The 26,967-nt window shown below is 38.6% G+C and overlaps 1 protein-coding gene across 1 annotated transcript in view; it reads left to right on the forward strand.

Annotated features, from left to right (window-relative positions):
* The window catches only part of LOC117990490 (neural cell adhesion molecule 2-like), a 231,435-nt gene that overhangs the window by 169,972 nt on the left and 34,496 nt on the right, over positions 1-26,967 (forward strand). The window contains exons 2-9 of the mRNA XM_034977940.2: positions 6,768-6,900; positions 7,761-7,969; positions 9,189-9,299; positions 16,304-16,507; positions 17,849-18,000; positions 22,534-22,675; positions 23,926-24,056; positions 26,431-26,590. Coding sequence (XP_034833831.1) covers positions 6,768-6,900; positions 7,761-7,969; positions 9,189-9,299; positions 16,304-16,507; positions 17,849-18,000; positions 22,534-22,675; positions 23,926-24,056; positions 26,431-26,590 — 1,242 coding nt within the window. The remainder of the gene's footprint in view (positions 1-6,767; positions 6,901-7,760; positions 7,970-9,188; positions 9,300-16,303; positions 16,508-17,848; positions 18,001-22,533; positions 22,676-23,925; positions 24,057-26,430; positions 26,591-26,967) is intronic.

Genomic DNA, 26,967 nt, shown 5'->3' on the forward strand with positions numbered 1-26,967 from the left:
GATGTTAGTACGAAATTCGGTCCATGAGACTCCTAGCATTCGCCTCCAGCACCACATCTCCAGAGCATCAATCTTCTTCTTCTCGATCAGTCGCAGAGTCCACGTCTCCGCAGCGTATAAAAATATGGGGAAAACTAGTGTTTGAACGAGCCGGATCTTCGCAGCTTTTGTAATGTTCCTGTTCTTCCATATTTTCTTCAGCTTGTCTATAGCAGTTCTTGCTATCGCCATACGTTTTACTTCTTCTACGCAACGTCTATTGTTCGAGGTACATCTTGGGCCAAAACTATGTCGTACTTACCAAAAAGAGGGAAGTTTACAAAGGTGACCAACCTCCAACCTCTAACCTCATTTGAAAGGGAAAGGAACAAGCATCGGCCATAAATTTCAAGTTACGGACAAGTTTACGCGTGTCTGCAGCGCCGTGGAAATACTGCAGTTTCAACGGGCGATCAAAAGTGGCGGGACACGAAATGGCCCGTTACTTTGCCGTAACGAACTTAGTCACGTCACGACACGTTTTATTGGAATCCGTGTTTCGGAATGAATATTGGATCGTATCACGGTAATGCTGTTTAAATTTTTGCTACGTGTCACGACTCATGAGGAGATTCCGTTTTTTAGGATTCCGTACCTTAAAAGGAACCCTTATTTATAGGATCACTTTGTTGTCTGTCTGTCTGTCAAGAAAACCCATACTTCCCGTTGATCTAGAATCATGAAATCTTGCAGGTAGGTAGATCTTAGCACAAGTAAAGGAATAAATCCGAAAACCGTGAATTTGTTGTTATATCACACAAAAAAACCGGCCAAGTGCGAGTCAGGTTCCGTATTACAGTCGTATTTTTTCGACATTTTGCACGATATTTCAAAAACTATGATACATAAAAATAAATAAAAATCTGTTTTAGAATGTACAGATAAAGACCTTTCATATAATACCCCATTTGATATAGTTTTCTTACTTCAAAATTGAAAATACTAATTATTAGTTCATGACCACAATTTTTTTTTTGTGTGTGATGTAACCACAAATTTACGATTTTCAGATTTTTCCCCGAATGTCAGCCATTAGACCTACCTACCTGCCAAATTTCATGATTCTAGGTCAACGGGAAGTACCCTGTAGGTTTCTTGACCGACAGACGGACAGACAGAGAACAAGGTGATCCTATCTTTTAAAACTAAATTAAAAACTTATCTTCTTATACAACAAAAAATTCCAAGTTAAAATTAATTACTTAATCATTTTATACTATTCGGATCAGCACCTATCGTTTCAGCACTTATGTCGCATATTAATTAGCTTTTAAGGTTTATTTTAGTATTGTGATCAAATAACAGTTTTCTTTCTTTCTTTCTTCTTCTATTATATTGCACTTATTGTTTTTACAATGATCATTTATAATAATTCCGTTATACCTCTTCGCATATTTATTTGATTTATTAATTTTTTATGTACGGTCTTAGTTTTCTTATATTGTTTGTCTTTTTTTTTTTAGTTATTTGTTTAAACCTTAGTTTAGTTGTTTGCGTATTTTATTTTTATAATATACTGGTAAATACCTCGTCCGTGACTTCACTTGTTAAGGCTCCCGCTGAAAACCAGCGCTGCAGCTTGCTGCAGCATGATGCTGAGTGGGAGACCTATATTTGGTCACGCGTACTCGTATATATATAGGTAGCATTTTTTATTATTATAATTTTTTGTTATCAGTTTAATTATGTAGATTGACTTAATTAGCTTTTAAGGTTTATTGTAGTATTGTGATCAAATAAAAGTTTTCTTTCTTTCTTTCTTTCTTTCTATAAGGGTTCCGTTTTTCCTTTTGAGGTACGGGACCCTAGATCACGATTTTTGTCAGACCAACTGTTTATCGGTTGTGTGTGATAAACACTCGTACCTACGTTAAGTACCTACTTAGCTCGTACATTAATTTGTAGTAGGAACTAATTTTGTTTACACCCTTATTAATTTGTAAGGGTTGTGGATTATGTAAGGCTCCTGTTGACTCCTCTAATTGGGTTCAATAGAATAGAATAGAATGTTTTTTTTATTCATGTAAACTTTTTAAAAGTGCTTATGAATAGTCAGGTAGTTTTAATTTACCACTGGTTCGGAATGCCGTTCCTACCGAGAAGAACCAGCAAGAAACTCGGCAGTTGCTCTTTTTAATTCTTAATTTTTCAATTTACAATGTTATTATACCGTACTATACAAGCCATTGCAGCCCCGTGCATTGCTGGAGCGAGTCAAATCCAAGCTTTTTTATCGTTTACATAGTCTGCGACTGTATAATATGCTTTTTTTAGGAGCATACTTTTAACACATTTTTTAAACTTGTGTAAAGGCAAGATGATTTGTAAGGGTTGTGGATTATGTAAGGCTCCTGTTGACTCCTCTAATTGGGTTCTATAAGCTAGTGCTTGTACTTGTAGTCGTGATTTATTAGCGAGTACCGAACCGGTGTGCGGTGCGCCGCAGTACACAGCCGAATCGATTACACATATTAATTATAAAATACTAGACGATGCCCGCGACTTTGACCGCGTGGATTTAGGTTTTTAAAAATCCCGTGGGAAATCTTTAATTTCCCGGGATCAAAAGTATGTCCTTCCCCGGGATGCAAGCTATCTCCATACCAAATTTCATCAAAATCGGTTTAACGGATGGGTAGTGAAAAGCTAGCAGACAGACGGACAGACAGACAGACAGACAGACAGACAGACAGACAGACAGACAGATACACTTTCGCATTTATAATATTAGTTTGGATTGGATTAATTGCTCTACTATTTTATAAAGTAAATCGTAATTAATTATGTCATCATCATCATGATCAACCCATCGCCGGCTCACTACAGAGCACGAGTCTCCTCTCAGAGTGAGAAGCGTTTTGGCCATAGTCTACCACGCTGGCCATGTGCGGATTGGTAGACTTCACACACCTTTGAGAACATTATGGAGAATTTAGGGATGCACGTTTAGTCACGATGTTTTCCTTCACCGTTAAAGCAAGTGATATTTAATTAATTAAAACGCACATAACTCCGAAAAGATAGAGGTGCGTGCCCGGGATCGAACCCCCGACCTCCGATTAGAAGGCGGACGTTCTAACCACTAGGCTATCACAGCTTTGCAAAAAGCTAATTTTGCACTTACCTCTAACTTCACACACCTTTAAAAACATTACGAATTTTCAAACGTGCCAGTCTCAGTTCACGAGACACAGCCCGTTGACAGACAGACGGATGGATGGATAACGGAGACTTAGTGATAGGGAACTCTTCGGGTACGGAATCCTAAAAAGACAATAAGTTGCATGAGCAAACTAGCAAGCACTTCAAATCCTCTTTTAAAAATCGGCCAAGTGCGAGCCAGGCTCGCGCAACGAGGGTTCCGTACTACAGTTGAATTTTTTCGACATTTTGCACGATACTTATTACCTAATTCAAAAACTATGATGCATAAAAATAAATAAAAATCTGTTATAGAATGCACAGGTGAAGACCTTTCATACGATACCCCACTTGATATACTTAGTTATCTTACTTCGAAAATTGAAAATACTAATTATTACTTCATGACCACAATTTAATTTTTTTTGTGTGATGTAACCACAAATTCACGTTTTTCAGATTTTCCACCGAATGTCTGCTACAAGACCTACCTACCGCCAAATTTTATGATTCTAGGTCAACGGGAAGTACCCTGTAGGTTTCTTGACAGACAGACAGACATACAGACAACAAAGTGATCCTATAAGGGTTCCATTTCTTTTTGAGGTACGGAACCCTAAAACCCCAAAAGCTTGTAAATACCAACTAACTATAGTAATTTTAACTGAAGAGACAGCATTTAATCGTTAATTATTAAAAGGACTCCTTTGTAGAGAATCACAAAAAGCAAACGAATCAAGAAGAAATCAAATATTTAGTGACCCTCAGTGGAATTTATAAACCAAGTTGCCGGATTTTGTGCTGCTCAAATATTAAAACGGAGCGCGATTCTTCGAATTACAAATTGCAATGTCCTTTTGAGGTGTAAAAATATCATCATCATCATCATCTCCATCCGATAGACGTCCATTGCTGGTTCCACTGCTATTTTTAGGGTTCCGTACCTCAAAAGGAAAAACGGAACCCTTATAGGATCACTTTGTTGTCTGTGTGTCTGTCTGTCTGTCTGTCTGTCTGTCTGTCTGTCTGTCTGTCTGTCTGTCTGTCTGTCCGTCTGTCTGTCAAGAAACCTACAAGGTACTTCCCGTTGACCTAGAATCATGAAATTTGGCAGGTAGGTAGATCTTATAGCTAACATTTGGGGAAAAATCTGAAAACCGTGAATTTAGGGTTAGATCACACAAAAAAAATTAAATTGTGGTCATGAACTAATAATTAGTATTTTCAACTTTCGAAGTAAGATAACTAAGTATATCAAGTGGGGTATCATAAATGAAAGGTCTTCACCTGTACATATTAAAACAGATTTTTATTTATTTTTATGCATCATAGTTTTTGAACTATCGTGCAAAATGTCGAAAAAATACGACTGTAGTACGGAACCCTCAATGCGCGAGCCTGACTCGCACTTGGCCGGTTTTATTTGAGCTAAAATAACTTAACTATTACGGGCTAGCGGGAACAACTTACCGGAGTTCGAACTTTCTGGTCCCCGTTACTTTAGCAAGTATACGAGTATAGATTTATACGAGTACTAGACAATGCCTGCGACTTCGTCCGCGTGGATTTAGGTTTTTAAAAATCCCGTGGGAACTCTTTAATTTTCCGGGATCTAAAGTATGTCCTTCTCGAGGATGCAAGCTATCTCTATACCAATCGGTTAAACGGATTGGCCGTGAAAAGCTAGCAGACATACAGACACACTTTCGCATTTATAATATTAGTATGGAAGTATGGATTAGTATAAACGTATAGTAACGTAAGTAAGAAGTATAATAACATCTTCAGAATAATGTTGGGACTGCCTCGGTACTGTAGCGCGTCCGGTATGTTTGCGGATAACTGTGTAGACGGCTTCTTCGCAATCATACGGAAAAGGATCGCCTCAATTAAAAGTAGGTTGGAGAGAAGTCCTAACATTATCCTGAAGGTGATAGCAGACAGACAGGACAGCGCTCTCAAGGCGCACTGGATGTCTGCATTAGTTAATAAGTATATTAATTATATTAACTAACATAGAATAAGTTTCTTACTAACATACATTATATTATAATATAGTTACTAACATAGATTAAGATGGTTACTAACATAATATTGTGGGCCTTGATGTCTGTGAAATAAAGATTATTTATTTATTAGTATGGATCGTATAGATTTAGTACGAGATCGAGTCGAGATGGCATGAGGCGGGGGAGGCCTGCATACCCGCACAGCTGCAGCGCACGCGCTTGTCATAGGTCGCGACGTCTCGCTGTCCACCACATAGACCGCCGCGCAGTGATGAAAAATTGTGTGTGTCACTCGAAGCCAAAATATTTTGCCCCCGGGCGCTGTACAATCTCTTGTTTGGTTAAAAAAAAATTACAAAAAAAATAAAAACCGACTTCGATACACAAACACTAAAAATTGAAAAATAATTTAATTTATTACCGAATATATTATGTATACAAGAGTTGATATAGTTCCATAATAATATTTTTTGGTGCCGGTGCCAATTAGCTTCAGGTGCGCGAATCGTTTAGACTTCGAATTTTTATGAGACTCCACAATGGCACCTCATTGGCACCGACCCCAAACCTCCTCCTTTTTTGAAGTCGGTTAAAAAGCAAACGAATCAATAAGAAATCACATATTTATCCGCCTCAATAGCATTCATAAAGACATTGCCAGATTTCCCGCTGCTCAAATATTTAGACTGGACTGCGATTCTTCGAATTGCAGTGTCCTTTAGTTGTCGCATTAAGGCGCCTGCAATCCCTGTTAAAGCTTCTATATTTTGTCAAAAGACGGATCTGGAGCTAAAGCTGGCAGCGATTTGGCGCACACTGCCACAATTTTCTTTTCCTACTAAGGCTTGATTTTATTTTCCGATTGGAAATGCAGTGTCCCCCAGCGTTTGCTAATCTTTTTCTGGCTTTTAAACGTATTTCTAGTTTTTTTTATCCCACCGCTGCCACCATATAATAAGACGAAGCTGGTCGACCAACAAGAGAGAGCCTCAATAGCTCAACCGGTATAGGAGTGGACTGAAAACCGAAAGGTCGACGGTTCAATCCCCGCCCGTTGCACTATTGTCGTACCTACTCCTAGCACAAGCCTGACGCTTAATTGGAGAGGAAAGGGGAATTTTAGTCATTTAACATAGCTAATATTCTTTTTTTTTTTAAACTCTTTATTTTATAAGTACCCAAATATTTTAATATAATTATTACACTACAGGTGGTAAGTGACGATGCAGTCTAAGATGGAAGCGGGGTAACCTGAAAGGAGTATGGCAGTTTTTAATAAGCCCCTTTGTTTCTACACAGCATCGTACCGGAACGCTAAATCGCTTGGCGGCACGGCTTTGCCGGTAGGGTGGTAACTAGCCACGGCCTAAGCCTCCCACCAGACCAGACCAGAAATTTAGAAATTATAAAATTCCGAACCCCTGCCAGGCTTTGAACCCAGGACCTCCTACTAATAAGACAACAGCGCTTGCCACTGCGCCAGGAAGGTCTTCATGTGACGTCTATTGAACCACTACGTCATTCATGATTGAAGAACTAATCTGTTCACTGTACACTCACCTCTAAATTTTGTTCCAGTGCCAACATCAGACGTCCAAGGCGTGCTGGGGAAGAAGGCGTCTCTTCCCTGCGACATCCAGCCGCTGCACTCCGACGACGCCGTGGTCATGGTGCTGTGGTTCAAGGAGTCGGATGGAGAGCCGCTCTACAGGTAGTATCTTCAACATCATCTTAAGCTATACTCGTGGAATACTCTTCCACGATATGTGTTTCCTACCAATTACAAGAGTGATTAGGCATCTTCTAGGTAAACGCGTCCCATCTTAGGCCACATCATCACTTTCCATCAGGTGTGATTGTGGTCTTGCGTATACCTATAATGAATTTTAAAAAAAAGCATCGTTAGCCCTCAACTAAGCACGAGTGTTCTCTTAAAAGATGGGCTTAGATCATCCACCACGCTGGCTAAGTGCAGATTGGAAGACTTCACACATCTTTGAGAACATCATGGAAAATTCTCAGGTATGCAGGTTTCCTCACGATGTTTTCCTTCACCGTTAAAGCAAGTGATATTTAATTGCTTGAAAATAGTATCCTAAAGAAACTACATCAATTGCGATATCCAGTTATTGAAATCCGACAAACCTTTTTTATTGACAAATTCAATAAATTCTCAAGTTTCTAATCATTTTTTAATCTGGAGCCTAAAATTTAAACCATTTTAGTTTTTTTTTTAATCTACTATATTACCTATGTATGTGTACGATGTATCTATATATTACCTTCTATCTACAATATTTATGGTTATATCTTGGTTAAACCAAAATATAAATAACTAGTAACCATGTACATGCCTAACTGAAAATTAGAACAGTTTTTTTTACAGAATATTAGCCATGTTAAATGACTAATATTCCCCTTTCCTCTCCAACTAAGCGTCAGGCTTGTGCTAGGAGTAGGTACGACAATAGTGAAATGGGCGGGGTTTGAACCGTCGACCTTTCGGTTTTCAGTCCACTCATTTACCGGTTGAGCTATTGATGCTCTATTATATAAAGCCTCTCTTTCCAGCTACGACATCCGGGGGCGCTCCTACAACCAGCCCAAGCTGTGGTCGTCCCCCCTCGTGTTCGGCAACCGTGCGTACTTCCGGGGAGGAGCCACGCCAGCGGTGCTGATGGTCGACAACGTGATGGCGGCGGATGCTGGCGTGTACAGATGTAGAGTAGACTTTAAGAACTCGCCCACTAGGAACTTGAAAGTCAACTTTACGGTTATAAGTAAGTTGAATTTGAGTTTGGTAACTTAAAAAAAAAGGAATATTAGCCATGACCCTTGACTAACATTCCCCTTTTCTCCATCAAGCTTGTGCTAGGAGTAGGTACGACAATAGTGCGACGGGCGGCATTTGAACCGGCGACCTTTCGGTTTTTCATTCCGCTCCTTTAACCGTTGACCTATCAAGGCGCTACTTTGGTAACTTATTTTTTATTCCAATACAATAGCTGTTATATAGATAGCTTCTGCTCGCGACTTCGTTCGCGTGGTCTACAAAAATTTCAAATCCCTATGTTACCCCCTTAAGGATCGGATTTTTAAAAATCCTTTCTTAGCGGATGTGTGCATGCCTTTCAGCTCGATCCGTCCAGTGGTTTGAGCTGTGTGTTGATAGATCAGTCAGTCAGTCAGTTTTTCCTTTTTGAATATATAAGAGAAGAACAAACCAACAAACAAACACACTTTCGCATTTATAATATGGGTACTGATTGGAAGATAGGCTTACGCTAGACTGAAAATTATCTAAATAAATAAAATAAAAAGGTGACTGACTGACTGATGTACTAACGCACAGCTCAAAAACTTTTATTAAAAAAAAGTAATTAGTTTCTTTGCTCTTCCAAATTAATTAGTCAATTAAATAAATTAATTAATTATTCCAATCCACCTTAGTCTTTATTTCAAAAAATAGAAATTAGCTCTCCAAGAAATGTGTTTAGAAATAAGTTTTCTAAGGTTTTCTTATGTTTGCTTCGTTAGCTATGATAACTTCGGAATCCTACGTAGACGGAGTAAAAAATCTAGACAAAGGAACGTTTGCTTTCTCATTCACACTAAAAAGATAGCACAGATAAAGTTAGTAATGTGATAAACAGAGACGCAGCTAACCTATTTTTTGTCCCGTATCGTGTAACCGGTTTTTTTCAAGGACTACAACTTTAGTTGCAAAACAAACTTTGAGAATTCGTTGCGTCATTTTATTTCTCATATTTAGTTATTCACTTGTTTTCAAATAAAAAACTATTAATACAAATATTGTTGTCGGTTAATACAAATACTGACTTCTAAACAATGGTAATTATTGTCATGTTATTCATCGTTACGTCGTGCTATCGCTATCTCAGACGCGGTTACACAGTACTTTAGTCTAGCTTTTTTAATCAGTCTACGGAATCCTATTAAGAAGTTTTCCACTAACAGGTTGTGTTTCTTTTATTTTAGTACCACCGAATCGGCCGACGATATACGACGCGAAGAGAAGAGATCGGACGAAGTTAGTCGAGCCGTATAATGAAGGATCCAACGTACTTCTTATTTGTGAAGTGGAAGGAGGTAAATTTATTTTTTATCTTGATACAAGTTAGCCCCTGACTGCGATCTCACCTGATCGTATAGTTCTTGCATTTCACGAAGGCCACTAAGTCATCGGTATACGTAAAGGTACACTAAATGTGTGCGTTAGACAGCGCTTGCTCGCGACTGATTGGTCCGACATGCACGCACACTTACGCAATGCTCATGTAAACGACTTTACACAAGTAAAATTCACTAGCCTTCGTGAATTGCAAGAACTGTAAGTGATCATGCAATTTAAGATGGAATGGTTAAACATGGAAAGGTATGGCAGTTCCGTTCCATTAAACCCATACCGCTAAATAGCTTGGCGGTACCCTCTAGGTTTTTTAACAGACAGACAGACAACGAATTGATACGAACGAACGAGTCCTATAAGGGTTCCGTTTTTCCTTTTGAGGTACAAAACCAAATTGTTAAAAAAAACCGTTTTAGACCGTTTCGCTTGAAAATAAGTTCAGAATTGCATTTAACGGACCAAAAACGTCTGCATTTATGAAAAGAAAAAGTATTTTGATCAAAACTGTAAATGCACCGTTTTGTGCGCTAGCTCCTCAATTATAATGATTACCAAAATTTAATTTCCATCACGGAAACAATATTTCACACCTTCGAAGCAGTCGGCTGGAGTTTTACACGAATCAATAATGTAGTCGGGCTTAACGGCCTCGCAATTAATGTCATTTGCGTTAACATCATCATCAATCTTGTTGACAACTTGTCATTTTGTTGCAATGTGCTTTTACACGTCCCTATCATTTTCCAAGTATATTAATTCGATATTTTGGGCTTTTACTGCCAATATTAATTATAATCTATCTATCTTTAATCTGTAAGTTTTTAGATTGTTATTAGTCAAAATGTCTGCACAACAATTGACAAATTAGCAACGTTGCTCTAACAGCTAACTTATCGAAATATTACAGTTAAGATTTTGATCATTAGTCTTTTCGTATTATCCAGGATCATTAAACTGGAGTTTTATACGAATCAATAATGTAGTCGGGCTTAACGGCCTCGCAATTAATGTCATTTGCGTTAACACCATCATCAATCTTGTTGACAACTTGTCATTTTGTTGCAATGTGCTTTTACACGTCCCTATCATTTTCCAGGTATATTAATTCGATATTTTGGGCTTTTACACCGGAATTCATTATTCATACTCAAGACAGGGGCTTCTTTAGAAGACGGTTTAGAACATATTGTGTCATACACAACCTTAATGCATTGCATAAAGGTTGAATATGACACATGTCGTTTGAGTCATCCTCTAAAGAGGGCCCTATCTTGACGATGAATTTCAGTGTTAGTCTTTTTATTCTTAGTACCGTATGCCAGATGATTTATCTGCTTCTGGACTCCCCAGAATCATCAACACCAACGTGACAGGCTGAGGGGACGATGGCGTGGAATTAGATACAATTAGGTAGCCCAAAGAGGCGCAGAATAGGGAGTTGTGGAAAAATCGAAGGGAGGCCTTTGCCCGGCCGTGGGACAGTACACGCTAATTTCATATTAGATTAGTCTTTTCATATTGTCCATGATCATTAAATTAAAATCGTTGTTCGTACATATTAAGCAACTAGCTTATGCTCGCGACTTCGTCCGCGTGGACTACACAAATTTCAAACCCCTATTTCACCCCCTTAGGGATTGAATTTTCAAAAATCCTTTCTTAGCGCATGCCTACGTCATAATAGCTATCTGCATGCCAAATTTCAGCCCGATCCGTCCAGTAGTTTGAGCTGTGCGTTGATAGATCAGTCAGTCAGTCAGTCAGTCAGTCAGTCAGTCAGTCAGTCAGTCACCTTTTCCTTTTATATATTTAGATTTAATGGATTTACATGCTGTAAAAATTCACTTTTTCTTTTAAACATTTCAAATTACTCAAGCTATTAAAATTACTATTTGAAAAACAGCGTTCAATTTTCGTAATTGCTCAAATTAAATAAAGCTATTTCAAAATTTAAAGTATCGTCAAGGGAACAATATTTCCAAACCTAATTATTTTCAACTAGAGTTTGTTCTGAATCAATAATGTAGCCGGGCTTTACGGTCTCGCAATTAATGTCATTTGCGTTAATACCATCATCAACTTTGTTGACAACTTGTCATTTTATTGCAATGTGTTTTACAAATGTTTTACACATCATATTTTCATTAAAATAAAAGGTTTATTAATTAGATCTTTAGGATGCATCCATTTCCAAATGGATGTTTCGATTATATAATTACAGTCTTCAACAAAAATACAATGAGTAGGTATATCAAGAAATTATGATCCTTCTTATGTTGGGTATAAAGTTTGTCGTACTTGTTTTAAAACAAGATTATTAACATATTTTAGTAATGTGTATAATTTAATAAGGAAGAACATACAATTAAAGTTTTTAACATATCAGTACCCGTAGTACAAGATTTTACGTCTCACCAAACCAAACCAAATTCGAGAGTCGAAATACTTCCGCGTTACAGTAAAATGGACCTAAACGGCCTTGAATTTAAGTCAAATATTCGACGACAGGGGTCTTCTCCGGTTGGCCGAAAGCCAAGCGGGGGTACGGGCCTCGAGGCGTAGCCTCCTTACCCGGGCAAGGCCCGGGGTATTCAATTACCCCGGTGTTGGTCTTCTAGCCGGAATTTCACCGGCTAGGGCCCGCCATCATTGGCTTGGGGCCTCGTGGCTGGTTGTGTTCCCCGCGCTGAGGGCGATAGAGTCGCCGTCGCGCGCGGGGGTGGTGTCTGATCCGGTCGTGATCTCCGCGTTGCGGAAGATAGGCGCGGAGATAGTGTCAAATCCGGTGGGTCTCGCGTCGTCATCATCATCGCTAGGATCGCCTGCGTGCCACGCTAGTGGTGGCGATCGTAGGAGTTCCCGAGGCAGAGGACGCCCGGTCGGTGGTCGAATGGTCAGCGGAGCGATGCCGTGAAGGTGTGTGTAAGGTCCGTAGTCCGCGCGCGCAAACATGCGCCGAATATTCAAATATTCAATGCCACTGATTTTAATTTCGCAATGTTTCCGCTTGAAGCGCTGGCTGTAGAAGTGTAGACAAACTTGAGCTTTAAAACAAGGCTATTAAGATCCAGTTTACTGTAACGCGGAGTATTTCGACTCTCGAATTTGGTTTGGTTTGGTGAGACGTAGAATCTTGTACTACGGGTACAGAGAGGCTACACTCATCTAGTTAATCGAAAATTTTCAAGAAATATTTTGTACTACTGTGTGTTTTTGTTGTGAACAAAAGTTGACAGTAATGACTAATGAGTAATACATAATATCATTTCAGACGAGGTATTACTCGTATACCTATTCATACGCATTCATTTTTTTTTAATATCATCAGTTTGAAGTTCTTGAACAACTAACATTATAATATTACTAGCTGATGCCCGTGACTTCGTTCGCGTGAAATTAGGGTTTTTTTAAATCCCTTGGGAACTCTTTGATTTTTCGGAATAAAAAGTAGCCTGTCTTTCTCCAGGTCTTTTTCTATACCCATGCAAAAACTCACGTCAATCCGTTGCACCGTTGCGACGTGGGTGAAGGACAAACCAACAAAGCGACAAACAAACACACTTTCGCGTTTATAATCCATACTAATATTATAAATGCGAAAGTGTGCCTGTCTGTCTGTCTGTCTGTCTGCTAGCCTTTCACGGCCCATCCATTCAACCGATTTTGACGAAATTTGGTACAGATATAGCTTGCATCCCGGGAAAGGACATCAGCTAGTAAGGGTATAATTGGCAAAAATCTCTAAGACCACCAAATACATCTCAATTTGTGGCCAATCACATCATAAATCAAACAAAAGATAATATATTTTAACACCCTCACGGTTATCGAGCCAATCTCCAAACATTAATTCGATATCACGAACAACAGATAGCGTGGGCTCAATATGATCTTTATCTATTTGAAGTGTGTATTACGACCACCCGTGCTCACTACCATTATACAGTGGTCCGACCGCCGGCGAGAAAACGACTAACTATCGGCGATTTTTCTCTCTCAAGAAACGCACAATAAATGTACATTCCGTGTAAACGAAAGAGATGCATATATCAAAAGTTGCTCTCTGACTGTTCACACTGCCGGCGACGACTCACTTTACTAGTTTTGTCGCTGAGCGACGAGCTTTCAAAAATAAATCCGCTCAGCGATATTCGTTCAGCGATGCTCGCTCGCTTAAACACGTGTAACGCGCGCGCAGGTTTGCACAGGACTGAGCGACTGCGGGCGAATGGCGTGAGTAATCGCCCGTCGCACTTGCACACTCGCTTATAGCCCGGCGACAAAACTATCGAAACTATCGAACACACTCGCTTCCCGCTGGTCGCCAACTCGTTTATAGTTTCTAGCTCTACTCGTTTCTCGTTTATCGTCGGCGGTCGGACCACTGCATTATGGTCTGATTTTCGTTTAAAATCAATTGATTCAACTTTCAATTAAGTTGGAGGCTCTATTGTTATAAATGTTGAAGAAATATTTTGAGATGGACTCATTGACTTATATATTACTTCGTATGGACAGGGCCATTGAACAAACAAAATGGCAACGACTCCAACCTCAGTGACGTTTGGATTTCAAACGGGTCATTCATTAGTATCTAAGAGGTGGCGCTGATTGATTTGGTTCCAAAACCGTGAAAAATTTTGTTCGCTTGACCATATCTTGTCATTTATATCGATGGATAGACTGCGTTCTTTTTTGTTACGCAAGTTATAAGTGCAGTTGTGTGTACCATATCTTGACTATCATTATCATCGTCATTATCAACCGATAGACGTCCACAGCTGGAGATACAGTCCAACTATCTTACGTTGCCTGAATCCAGCGTCTCCCTGCCATTCGTTTCATGTCCTCTGTCTACCAGTAAGTACCTACTGGAGGTCTTAAAATGCTGCGCTTTCCGGTGCGAGGTCGCCATTCTAGCACCTTGGGACTCCAAGATCTATCGGTTCTTCAAACTATGTGCCCTGCCCATTGGCACTTCAACTTGTTGAGCAACCCGTTGAGCTATGTCGGTTACTCTGATGCTTCTTCAGTACAGAAACTCCAAGTATAGCACTCTCCATCGCCCCCTGACTGACTGACTTTCTTATGATTGTTAAGATCATATTGACCATGTTCATTATTTATGCCTAGACCTTTCTAGATGATGCCTGCGATTTCGTCCCCTTGGATTTGGGTTTTTAAATATCCCATAGGAATTCTTTGACTTAGTAGTATCCAATATACAACTATTATAATATCTTCTAGGTAAACATATGCCTATAATGAATAAAAACACCGGTCAAGTGCGAGTCAGGCTCGCGCACGGAGGATTCCGTACTACAGTCGTAATTTTTCTACATTTTGCACAATAAATTAAAAACTATGATGCACAAAAATATAAATAAAATCTGTTTTAGAATGACGTATATGGTATAAAGCCCTTTGAAAAACGTCACAACAGAGCAACGTATCGACGTGATTTTTGCATGGGTAATGGGTACACCTGAAGAGTGACATATAGGCTACTTTTTATCCCGGGAAGTCAAGAAGGTTCCACGGGATTTTTAAAAAACCTAAATCCACGCGTACTAAGTCGTGGGCATCAGCTAGTTATAGTCAAAGTCAAAGTCAAAGTCAAAGTCAAATGATTTATTCAAAATAGTAATAAATTACTCGTATTGATGGTCTGGTATGGTGTTACATTTGTAAGATATAGTGGTGATAATTATTACGCAAACTTAAAACTAAAGCTACGAGGGTTCCAAACGCGCCCAGGTCTGAGAAGAGAAGGTCTACTCTTATATACAAATAAATACTGTACTGGGTCATCGTTAGGTTAGATATTGCAAAAGTACTTTAAAAGTAGTTTTAAAATTCATTGTCGATTGTGAATACGTAAAATATTTTTATTTCAATGAGCCTATGTTATTGAAACTTTTGAGCATCATCCAAATGTTGAGAGGTGCTTCAACTTTTAACTGCTTTACCATTTTTGTGTCCAAATATTATAAATATGAAAGTTAAAATTCATTCGTTACCAAATTTATAAAGCTACTAGATTATGCTCGCGACTACGTCCGCGTGGACTACACAAACTTCAAACCCCTTTTCACCCCCTTAAGGGTTCAATTTTCAAAAATCCTTTCTTAGCGAATGCCTACGTCATAATACTCGTAGCTATCTGCATGCCCAGCCCGATCCATCCAGTAGTTTGAGCTGTGCGTTCATAGATCAGTCAGTCAGTCAGTCAGTCAGTCAGTCAGTCAGTCACCTTTTCCTTTTATATATTTAGATTCATAGTTTACTAAGCTAAATAGAAAATCACCTTTTCCTTTTATATATTTAGATTCATAGTTTACTAAGCTAAATAGAAAATCACCTTTTCCTTTTATATATTTAGATTCATAGTTTACTAAGCTAAATAGAAAATCACCTTTTCCTTTTATATATTTAGATTCATAGTTTACTAAGCTAAATAGAAAATCACCTTTTCCTTTTATATATTTAGATTCATAGTTTACTAAGCTAAATAGAAAATCACCTTTTCCTTTTATATATTTAGATTCATAGTTTACTAAGCTAAATAGAAAATCACCTTTTCCTTTTATATATTTAGATTCATAGTTTACTAAGCTAAATAGAAAATCACCTTTTCCTTTTATATATTTAGATTCATAGTTTACTAAGCTAAATAGAAAATCACCTTTTTCTTTTATATATTTAGATTCATAGTTTACTAAGTTAAATAGGAAATAGATACTTTTACTAACAAAGTAAAAAGAAGTTGGAGTTATTTGCATTTTAAACAATTAAATATCACTTTTTTAGCGTTTAAACTGTCATGAGTGATTTCTATATTATACATATCTTACACCCGGCTGTCCACCATCAGGGCTTTTTTAGGAATTTCTTTATCCATTTCTTCAATAACTCCATGTGACTGTAGTTGTTCTACATGTGAATTTTGTTTTTCTGTTAACAGGTAGACCGCGACCGAGAGTGACGTGGTACTTAGAGAACGTCGTAATAGATGACTCCTACGACCAACGAGAAGACGGCCTCACAGTCAACACCCTGACGTTTCCCAACGTTGGCAGACAGCACCTCAACGCAAGGCTCGTGTGTCAAGCGTCCAATACGAATTTAGCTACGCCAGAAACTAAAGTGCTTATCTTAGATATTAATTGTAAGTACTCCCAAATTGGGTACCTATTTTCCTACTTTTGCGTGTGGAAGTCCCTACAAAAGATCTATGTCCACTGTCCAGCAGTGGACGTCTATTGGATGATGATGATGATGATGATGATGATGATTAAGATACATTATTTCAATCACTGAATACAACTCGAACTCATTTTCAAGCAAAAAGGTCTAAAACTGTGCTAAAATTGAGTCTAAACTCTTTTGGACGGTCACAGTAAAGCTTCAACAGCTTTCATTCAGTTTTCGCTCCTCCTGTAAAATATTATTGACGTCATTTTCCAGCTCCTAACAAAGTCAACTGACATCAAATAAAAAATAAAAAATACTCGTACAAACTATGAAAGTCCCATTTCCTTTATAGGAAGCAACATTAAAGCAGGAGTACTATCCGAACGAAATTTCTATAAATTCTATACGCAAACGTGGAGAGCAAATACTCTCTGCTCTCACAATGTCATAGCCAGAGAGTTGCTGACAATTTCTCAGTATATTTTATGTATTTTTTAGAATTCCGTACCTCAAAAGGAAAAACAAAAACCCTTATAGAATCACTTTGTTGTCTGTCTGTCTGTCGGTCTGTCAAGAAACCTACAGGGTACTTCCCGTTGAGCTAGAATCATGAAATTTGGCAGGTAGGTAGATCTTATTGCTGACATAGGGGAAAAATCAGAAAACCGTGAATTTGTGGTTTGCAGTTTGCTGGCGAGCAGTAGCTTAGTAGTCAGTGCGTCGGACGTGATCCCAGGAGACGCGGGTTTGATTCCTGCCGGTCCGCAATTTTTGATATGTGTTTAAAATTAGTCCTACTCCTAAAACATTACACTCCTTTTTTGGACAGTCATGTAAAAATGTGCTAAAAATCGTCGGTAGACTTAGGTACTGTAATATTCCAAACATTTATTAATTTCAATTTTCAACTTCTAGGTCGCTGTAATGATCAAATTATTTTTGTCATCATCTCTTAGACTAAGATTGGCACCGATTCTAAGCACAACCTAATTTTAGAGTATTCGCAACCTCTTCTTACTATTGTAATATGAAAAGGACAAAAGCAGTTTGACATTTCTAAATTTAATTTTTAGATGTTAAAACCCGTGATTTTAGCACGCACTCGCGAATCTACTGTTTAAATTTGCTTGTGCACTAAAATTTAGAGTCTTTAAATGTGAAAGTCATGTTCCGTTCCTTTTTTTGCATTAGTAAAAAGACAAGGATGCAGATACTCTAAATTTAGTTTAGAGAGAGACTAGAGAATCGGGGCCATTGTATACATAGCAATACAAAACAGTGAACCCAGAACAATAAGACCTCATTTCTTCCACAGTGAAGCCGATCACCGTGAGCATATTGACCAAGGAGAAGCAAGTATCAGCGGACAAAAGATACGAGGTCGAATGCAAGACCACAGGGTCGCGACCCGAAGCAACTGTCACTTGGTGGAAGAACAATAGGCAACTCAAGCGGATGGCGAAAAACGTACGTCCTTTGTGTCCCAGTGATCCTTTTGTCCTTTATGTCCTTTAATTAATAGATTCTTTTCAAGTTTTTCCCCGCCGTAATGACTGTGTCCGCCATTCTTTTGTTTCGTCGTATTTTTAGGGTTCCGTACCGCAAGCTGTGATAGCCTAGTGGTTAGAACGTCCGCCTTCTAATCGGAGTTCGGCGGTTCGATCCCGGGCACGCACCTCTAACTTTTCGGAGTTATGTGCGTTTTAATTATTTAAATATTACTTGCTTTAGCGGTGAAGGAAAACATCGTGAGGAAACCTGCATACCTGAGAGTTATCCATAATGTTCTCAAAGGTGTGTGAAGTGTACCAATCCGCACATGGCCAGCGTGGTAGACTATGGCCAAAACCCTTCTCACTCTGAGAGGAGACCCGTGCTCTGTAGTGAGCCGGAGATGGGTTGATCATGATGATGATGATGATGGACCTCAAAAGGAAAAACGGAACCCTTATATCCTATAAGGGTTCCGTTTTTCCACTTTGTTGTCTGTCTGTCGGTCTGCCAAGAAACCTACAGGGTACTTCCCATTGACTTAGAATCATGAAGTTTGGCAGGTAGGTAGATCTTATAGCAGACATTAGGGGAAAAATCTAAAAAATTTGGATTTGTAGTTACATCACCCAAAAAAAAAAATTGTGGTCATGAACTAATAATAAGTATTTTTAATTTTCGAAGTAAGATAACTATATCAAGTGGGGTATCATATTATGACAGGACATTCATATGTACATTCTAAAACAGATTTTTATTTATTTTTATGCATCATAGTTTTTAAATTATCGTGCAAAATGTCGAAAAAATACGACTGTAGTACGGAATCCTCGAGCCTGACTTGGCCGGTTTTTTTTGTAAGACATTATTTTCGTATCTGTTTTGTTTTTCACCTTTATCGTCGTTAATTATGCGGTTTTGTTTGGTTATTTGATGGGGTTGGTTGGTTCGTATTTTGCAGGCAGGCATTGTTACTTGATAATGAGAAAGTTGTTAGGTTATCAAGGTTTTAAAAGACATTCTTGTTCCGTTTTTAATTCAAACATTTTCACTAACACACAAAGAATTCTGTGATAATAATATTGTGAACTAGATGATGCCCGCGGCTTCGTCCGCGTGGATTTAGTTTAAAATCCCGTGGGAACTCTTTAATTTTCCGGGATAAAATGTAGCCTATGTCATTCCCCGGGATGCAAGCTATCTCTGTACCAAAATTTCATTAAATCGGTTGAACGGATGGACCGTGAAAAGCTAGCAGACAGTCAGACACACTTTCGCATTTATAATATTAGTATGGATTAAAACCATTTTACTGCTTACTTCAAAACAAGGTATATAATGCATCAAAAGTAAGAATAGGAAAGCCTCTCACTTAAACATGACGGTTTCCAAGGAAAATGACTTGCGTATAGTACAATTTTTTTCTACATTATTTAGCTTAGATGAGAAAATCATATTAAAAACTAGCATATGCTCGTGATTTCGTCCGCGTGGATTACACAAATTTTAAACCCCCATTTCACCCCCTTAGGGTTTAAATTTTCGAAAATCCTTTCTTAGCGGATGCCTACGTTATAGTAGCTATCTTACGTGCCAAATTTCAGCTCGACCCGTCCAGTAGTTTGAGCTGTGCGTTGATGGATCAGTCAGTCAGTCACCTTTTCGTTTTGTATATTTAGATACTACATTGATTCAATTTATGTTTCTATTGAAGACATAAAAATACAGCGAAAAGTCATTTCCTATTCTTTCTTTGGATGCTTTAAAATGCGTTAAATAATTTCATTGTTCAACAGAGTAGAGAAAGTAATAACTTGTACAAGAGTAGAGAAAGTAATAACTTGTACAAGAGTAGAGAAAGTAATAACTTGTACAAGAGTAGAGAAAGTAATAACTTGTACAAGAGTAGAGAAAGTAATTACTTGTACAAGAGGAGAGAAAGTAATAACTTGTACAAGAGTGGATGAAAAAAAGAGTAAAGAAATAAAACCTTTAAGTTTAAGAAAATAATTGTGATTTTTTAATATTACGAGTACCTATTATTCTAAAAGATATTATTCAAACAAAGGAAATTTTAGAGGCAGGTATTTTGTTTTTGTTTATCTCATCATTTTCCTCAAACTCCATGTTTATTATACTTTGCATTTTCGTAAGCCTCTTTATCGCTAATTTTGGAAAAACTCATTCCACTTTTGTAACAAGCGAGTAATAATTGCCTATTATTTTATTCCAATTAGGTAAAGAACCTCCTCCAATGCACAGGGCCGGATTAACACGTCGGACCCCTAAGCAAAGCACGTCTCGGGGCCTTTTTACCTTTTTCTATCTTCTTAAAAATATTTTTTTCTACTGAAACGCAATTTTAAGTATTTTGTTTTAGGCTAGTCATGTTTAAGAGCTAGCGCGCACCACAGTAAATTTCCTTACGTTTTCCCCCCCGCAAAATCTGTGAACTGTTTATAGAAGAGCGCGCACTGCTGAATTAATTCATCTGACTAAATTCATCGATATAGAGAGAGCACAAAGATCTTTACTAAAGGTCATGTATCAGAAACCTTATAGATTTCCTACACACAAGCTTTACTCAACCAGTCAGGTATTAACTGTGAGACAGTTATATATTTTGCAAACGATTCTGAAAGTACATAAATCCACAAAATTTGAACCTTTAATTGTACGAAGGAGAAGGAAACTTAATGTCATTAATATAGCTGCAGCAAAAACGTCTTTTTCTCGCAATCAGTACACCAGAAAATCTGCACATCTCTACAATAAAATCAACAAAATTCTCAATTTCCACACTAGTAAACAGTTTGATATTAAAAAAACATTGTCTAAGTGGTTACAAGAAAAAACGTACGACGAAACAGAATTACTTGTAGGAATATAAATAGGTAGGTTAAATTTGAAATTTGTTATTTGTTATTAAAAATATACACATGTACACACCCACACACACACATACACTCACTCACACACATATTTTTAAGTTTCATATTCATATCATATCACTAAATTTAGTTTTGTATAAGTGTTTATTTGTTAATCATGGAGGAGGGAGAGCGGGGACCCTCAGATACAGGTTTTGCAAACTTACTTCAGGGTCCCTGGCACAATTTTAAAAAGACTTTTTAAAACAAATAAATCATTTCATTTCATTTCATTCCGCACCGGATTTTCATACATTTAAATTCAAATTTTATGGATTTTGCGCGCACCATAGTGCGCGCTAGCTCTAAGACTAAGGCCACATGATGCGTTTCCAATGCGTGGCGTTGCCGCAACGCTATGGATTTTAGTATTGGATCATCCAATACAGAAATCCACTTCCATCCAATTTGGATGCCACACGGGCACTGCGTTGCCGCTCCGGCAGAAAGTATGGCACCGCACCATCCCTCGCCGCCCGTTTCTCTGGTTCCAAGCCCGTTACGAGTGTGGTGCGGCACCGCACGTTGTCGCCGTAAGACTGGGGGGTTGTGGCGCCACACCGCAAAGATTTCACCGCATCAGCGGGCACAGAGCGGTGCGGCGCTGCAACGTTGTTATGTCGCAGCGGCGCCGTAGCAGCGTTGGACGCATAAACAACTGAGCGGTGCCGCTCTGATGCGACGTTGCAACGCATTCACCCCTCCCCGCCTCGTCTCGGTAGTTGCAAGTCCGGTGCGGCGCCGGAGCGCATCGTGTGGCATGCCACAGAATATTTCTATGTAAGACGACGCAGCGACATCGCTCTGGCGCCGCACCGCCGCCGCAACGCATCATGTGCCCCCAGTCTAACGCATCGTGTGGCATGGTACAGCGATTTCTATGTAGGATGACGCAGCGGCACCGCTGAGGCGACGCGCGCCGCACCGCCAATGCAACGCATCGTGTGGTTTCCTCACAGAGCAGAAACGAAGAGGAGTTGGCCTAAGCAACTGTGCACTGTGATTTTCAACTAGGTCCTGACGTCATCACTGTGGGCGGGGCCTTAGTTAGTATGCTGTCTGCGTTCGTCAGGTTCACATATATTGAGACTCGTATTATCGGTGTGTTTTCGCGTTTTTAAGAACAAAAGGATGAAGTGTTGTGTTTTATCGTGTCAAAGTTATTCAGACAGACGTTCTGATGCTATGAATGGTATAACATTTCATTTGTAAGTAATTTTATACGTAATTTCTACACTTATTGACATCTAGTGTGAGATAGCTGAACTATGTAGTGACATCAATATATCGATGTTAGGTCGCTAAGCGAGTAGTTTTGCTACTAACCCGCAGATGGAAAATTGAGAAGTGGGCGGCGTTCCACAACCCCTCACCCCGCAAAATGTCACTCGATATTTCATAGGGAAATCTTAATACAACATCTCCTCTTTGTTTCTGCTCTATGGGTTTCCTTCTTAATAGACTCATAACTTATAAAGACTAGACCATTTATATTTCGAAGAATCTAGACTATGTAAATGCGGACTGTCACATTAGCCCTTGGGCCAACATTTGTCAAGTTTGTCATGTATTCCCACAGTTCTCGGAGAACAACGAGACGCTGAGCGTGCTGAGCTTGGTGCCAAGCGTGGAGGACGACGGCAAATATTTGACTTGCCGCGCTGAGAACAAGCACATCCCGGACTCCGCGATAGAGGACAAGTGGAGACTCAACGTGCATTGTGAGTATAGACATTATCACTTTATTTGCTCGGACAATGAGGAGGTTTCCAGGCAACGTTCGAGAAAATTTTCATAGATGGCGCTGAATACTTCTTAATTAATATTTTGTTTGAATATTTTTTTTTTTTTTTTTAAGTATATTAGCCATATTAAATGACTAATATTCCCCTTTCCTCTCCAATTAAGCGTCGGGCTTGTGCTAGGAGTAGGTACGACAATAGTGCAACGGGCGGGATTTGAACCGTCGACCTTTCGGTTTTCAGTCCACTCCTATACCGGTTGAGCTATTGAGGCTTTTAAATATTACTCCATAGAAATTAGAATATTTACCTGAATAAACAAACTCGACATCAAAACACTTGAAACCATGATTCAAAGCATTCTAGTTTCCTAATTAGGTAATTTGATCCTACCTGAGGATCCTTAGCGAACAATAAGTCTTTATAAACTTATCTAATAAGCCTTAATTAGCCAGTTTAATAGAAAACATCAGAAACATTATTGCGACAACGCGTAATTTATTAACAACGAAACTTTCTTTTTATACCTAAGCATAATCAAATTAATCTTATTCAAGTTGTGTGCCTAAGAGGAAACATTTAAATGGTTCATCTCAATTTGAATAAAAGGAAAAACTGACTGACTGACTGATCTATCAACGCACAACTCAAAGTACTGGATGAATCGGGCTGAAATTTGGCATGCAGATAGCTATTATAACATCAACATCTATCATCTATAACTTTATAGGGCTTTTGGATTATATTATGATACAAAATCTAATATGTTTTTATGAGTTTTATGTCAAAAAAGACTCATCATCATCATTAACCGATAGACGTTCACTGCTGGACATAGGTCTCTTGTATGGACTTCCACACGCCACGGTCTTGCACCGTCTGAATCCAGCGGCTCCCTGCGACTCGTCTGATGTCGTCCGTCCACCTAGTGGGGGTCTTCTAACATTGCTTCTTCCGGTGCGAGGTCGCCATTCCAGCACCTTGGGACCCCAACGTTTCACGAACTATGTGCCCTGCCCATTGCCACTTCATCTTCGCAACCCGTTGAGCTATGTCGGCTACTCTAGTTCTCCTGCGGATCTCCTCATTTCTGATTTGATCACGTAGACAAACTCTAAGCACAGCTCTCTCCATCGCCCGCTGAGTGACTCTGAGCTTTCTTATGAGGCCCATAGTTAGCGGCAAATAAGACTCAATGTTTATGATTTTATTATTTTTGTTGTACTTAGATGTACCTATCGTGGACCTCAAGATGGGCTCCAACCTGAACCCTGACGAAATAAAGGAAGGCGACGATGTATACTTCGAGTGCACCGTTAAAGCCAATCCGAAGACACATAGGCTCGTTTGGTTTCATGACGTAAGTAATATACCTACTATTTTAATATTATATCTTTGCAAAGTAAAGATAAATAAATTAACTATGTCTAATGTTATAATATGGTTTTGGAATTTTCACACTCCTAATCTAATTTATTTACGCCCAAAGAACTTATAGAACTGTAAGACGGGGAGTCGCAATGTAGCTATAAATATAATATATATATATATAAATATATAAAGGTAAAGTTATCATAAATTTAGTGTTAAAATAAGAATATTTCGAGGTTCATAACTTTAAAATCAATATTTTTCAATGTTTTATATGTATACCAATTTAATGAACTTAGATAATGGCAAGACAAACCGATATAGTACTTAGTTTTGAGCATACTATGGTACTGATTCTGAGCACAACTAAATTTTAGTGTTCACATCCTCTTCTTACTAATGTAAAATGAAAAGGACAGACACAATTGACAGTCTTACATTTAATTTAGAGCTGTCAAACCTCGTGACTTCAGCTGCCAGTCGCGAGCCTAATGTTTAAATTTGTAATTCATGTTCTGTCCTCTTTTAGCAATATTAAAATGAATTATGAAAAATATGCAGATACTCTAAATTTAGCTTAGAGGAAGACAGCAGAATCGGCGCCATAATATCAAATAATGTAGTGATCACCCTCCTACGTTTTTATGAAGAAAGCACCGAACTGCGCCCTCTAGCGCATTCGACTTTTCCTTAATTCACTGTTAAAATATAAAATCAAGTTTAGTTACGTTTGAGTTTTAAACTATGAATGAATCATTCTAACAAATAAATACAATTCGTATTCGCCGAGAAGCATCTCCGTTCGTACTAATTAATTTGTTAGAGTTTACCAATTAAAAGTTTTAATATTCTTGCCATGACTGCTATCCCGCTGGTCTCGTTGAGAGATAAGTTTTTCCTTCCAAATATAATTAGACTTGATGACGATAGCTAAGGACTTATTAGCAGACTTCCCTAACTTTTGCAGATGATAAGTCCTTTGACACTATCGTAATTATTGTGGTATTATGGAGATAATTATCTTATTTCTATTTTTATACGGAGAAAGATTTCCATTTGCAAATAGTGTAGATGGGTTTCTCCATCTTTATTCATGAACATCTCTATATTATGTTAAAATGAATCGCTGAATGTGTTGCTGTTCGCAAATCTCGAGAACAGCTGAACCGATTTCGGTAATTCTTTTTTCATAATATGCCTTGAAGTACGGGGATGGTTCTTAGAGAGAGAAAAATTTAAAAAAATCCTGAAAAAGAATCGGCTGTTGGCGGTACGAAGTTTGCCGGGGCAGCTAAGTACCTAATAAATTATTCTGTTAGTAAAACGGGATGACGTATGTCAGATGTATGCTTACCAATTTTTCTAACCTACGAGAAGCGTATACCTACTTTTAGTTTGGTATTTAGGCTGAGCTCTATAGAGCTAAGTTTGATTTTGCTTAGACTTAAAACACATTAAAACTAGACAGCGTTATATGAATTTGTCTCATTTTAACTAAAACGTAATTCTGAGCAAAGTCAAAATATAAGCTCTAAGGCATCGTGTAGAACAAACCGGTTCCGGTACGATGCCGTGCGGAAACCAAAGAAAGTTTCATAAAAACTGCTATTCCCCTTCCAGGTTAGCCCGCTTTCATATTAGACTGCAGCGTCACTTACCACCAGGTGAGATTGCAGTCAAGGGCTAACTGGTATATGAATATTATAAAAAAAACTGGCCAAGTGCGAATCAGACTCGCGCACTGAGGGTTCCGTAGTACAATCGTATTTTATCGACATTTTGCACGATAAATCAAAAACTACTTACTAGATCTCGTTCAAACCAATTTTCGGTGGAAGTTTTCATGCATGCATCATATATTTTTTTAGTTTTATCACTCTCTTATTTTAGAAGTTACAGGGGGGAGGCACACGTTTTACCACTTTGGAAGAGTCTCACGCACAAACTATTCAGTTTAGAAAAAAATGATATTGGAAACCTCAATATCATTTTTGAAGACCTATTCATCAATACCCCACACATATGGGTTTGATGAAAAAAAAATTGTATTCAGTTCTAAGTATGGGGAACCCAAAAATTTTTTGTTTTTTTTCTAATTTTGTGTAAAAATATTAATGCGGTTCGCAGAATACATCTACTTACCAAGTTTCAACGGTATAGCTCTTATAGTTTCGGAAAAAAGTGGCTGTGACATACACACAGACAGACAGACAGACAGACATGACGAATCAAAGGCTTAGCGTTAGATTTGTGTGGAAAATTTTACTTTTTAGTTCGTTTTTCGAAGTCGTCGTTTTCTATTTTTATATAATGACTTTTACTTGTATAGTATAGATCTTAACATTGGTTTCTGCTTTGTCCAGAACACAGAGATCTTCCACAACGAAGCGGCGGGCGTCATCCTCAGCGCCCAGAGCCTGGTGCTGCAGAGCGTCACCAGGGCCGCCGCTGGCGACTACACGTGCATGGCAGCAAACAGTGAAGGCAAAGGGACTAGCAACCCCGTCTCTCTGCTAGTACGATGTAAGTACATAGTTTTACTAGATAATGCCCACAAATTCATCCGCGTGGATTTAGTTTTTAAGGTTCCGTACCTCAAAAGCTAATAGTGACTGGCACGGAGGGCAAAAGAGCGAGAGGCCGCTCACCAACTAGGTGGTCAGACCAGTTAAAGGGATCCAGCAGGTGTGGATTTTATCACATAGTGAAAATGGCCACCAACAGAAGCCGGTGGAAACAGATAAGCCATTCGAGGGAAGTTTGCCAGGACCACGATCTTCAGCAATGAAGGAACGACCGGAGAGAGAGAGATATTTCAAAAGAAAAAAGGAACCTTATAGGATCACTTTGTTGTCTGTCTGTCTGTCAAGAAACCTAGAGGGTTCTTCCCGTTGACCTAG

Source organism: Maniola hyperantus, chromosome 18 (genome assembly GCF_902806685.2).
Source record: "Maniola hyperantus chromosome 18, iAphHyp1.2, whole genome shotgun sequence".
Classification (NCBI taxonomy): Eukaryota; Metazoa; Arthropoda; class Insecta; order Lepidoptera; family Nymphalidae; genus Maniola; species Maniola hyperantus.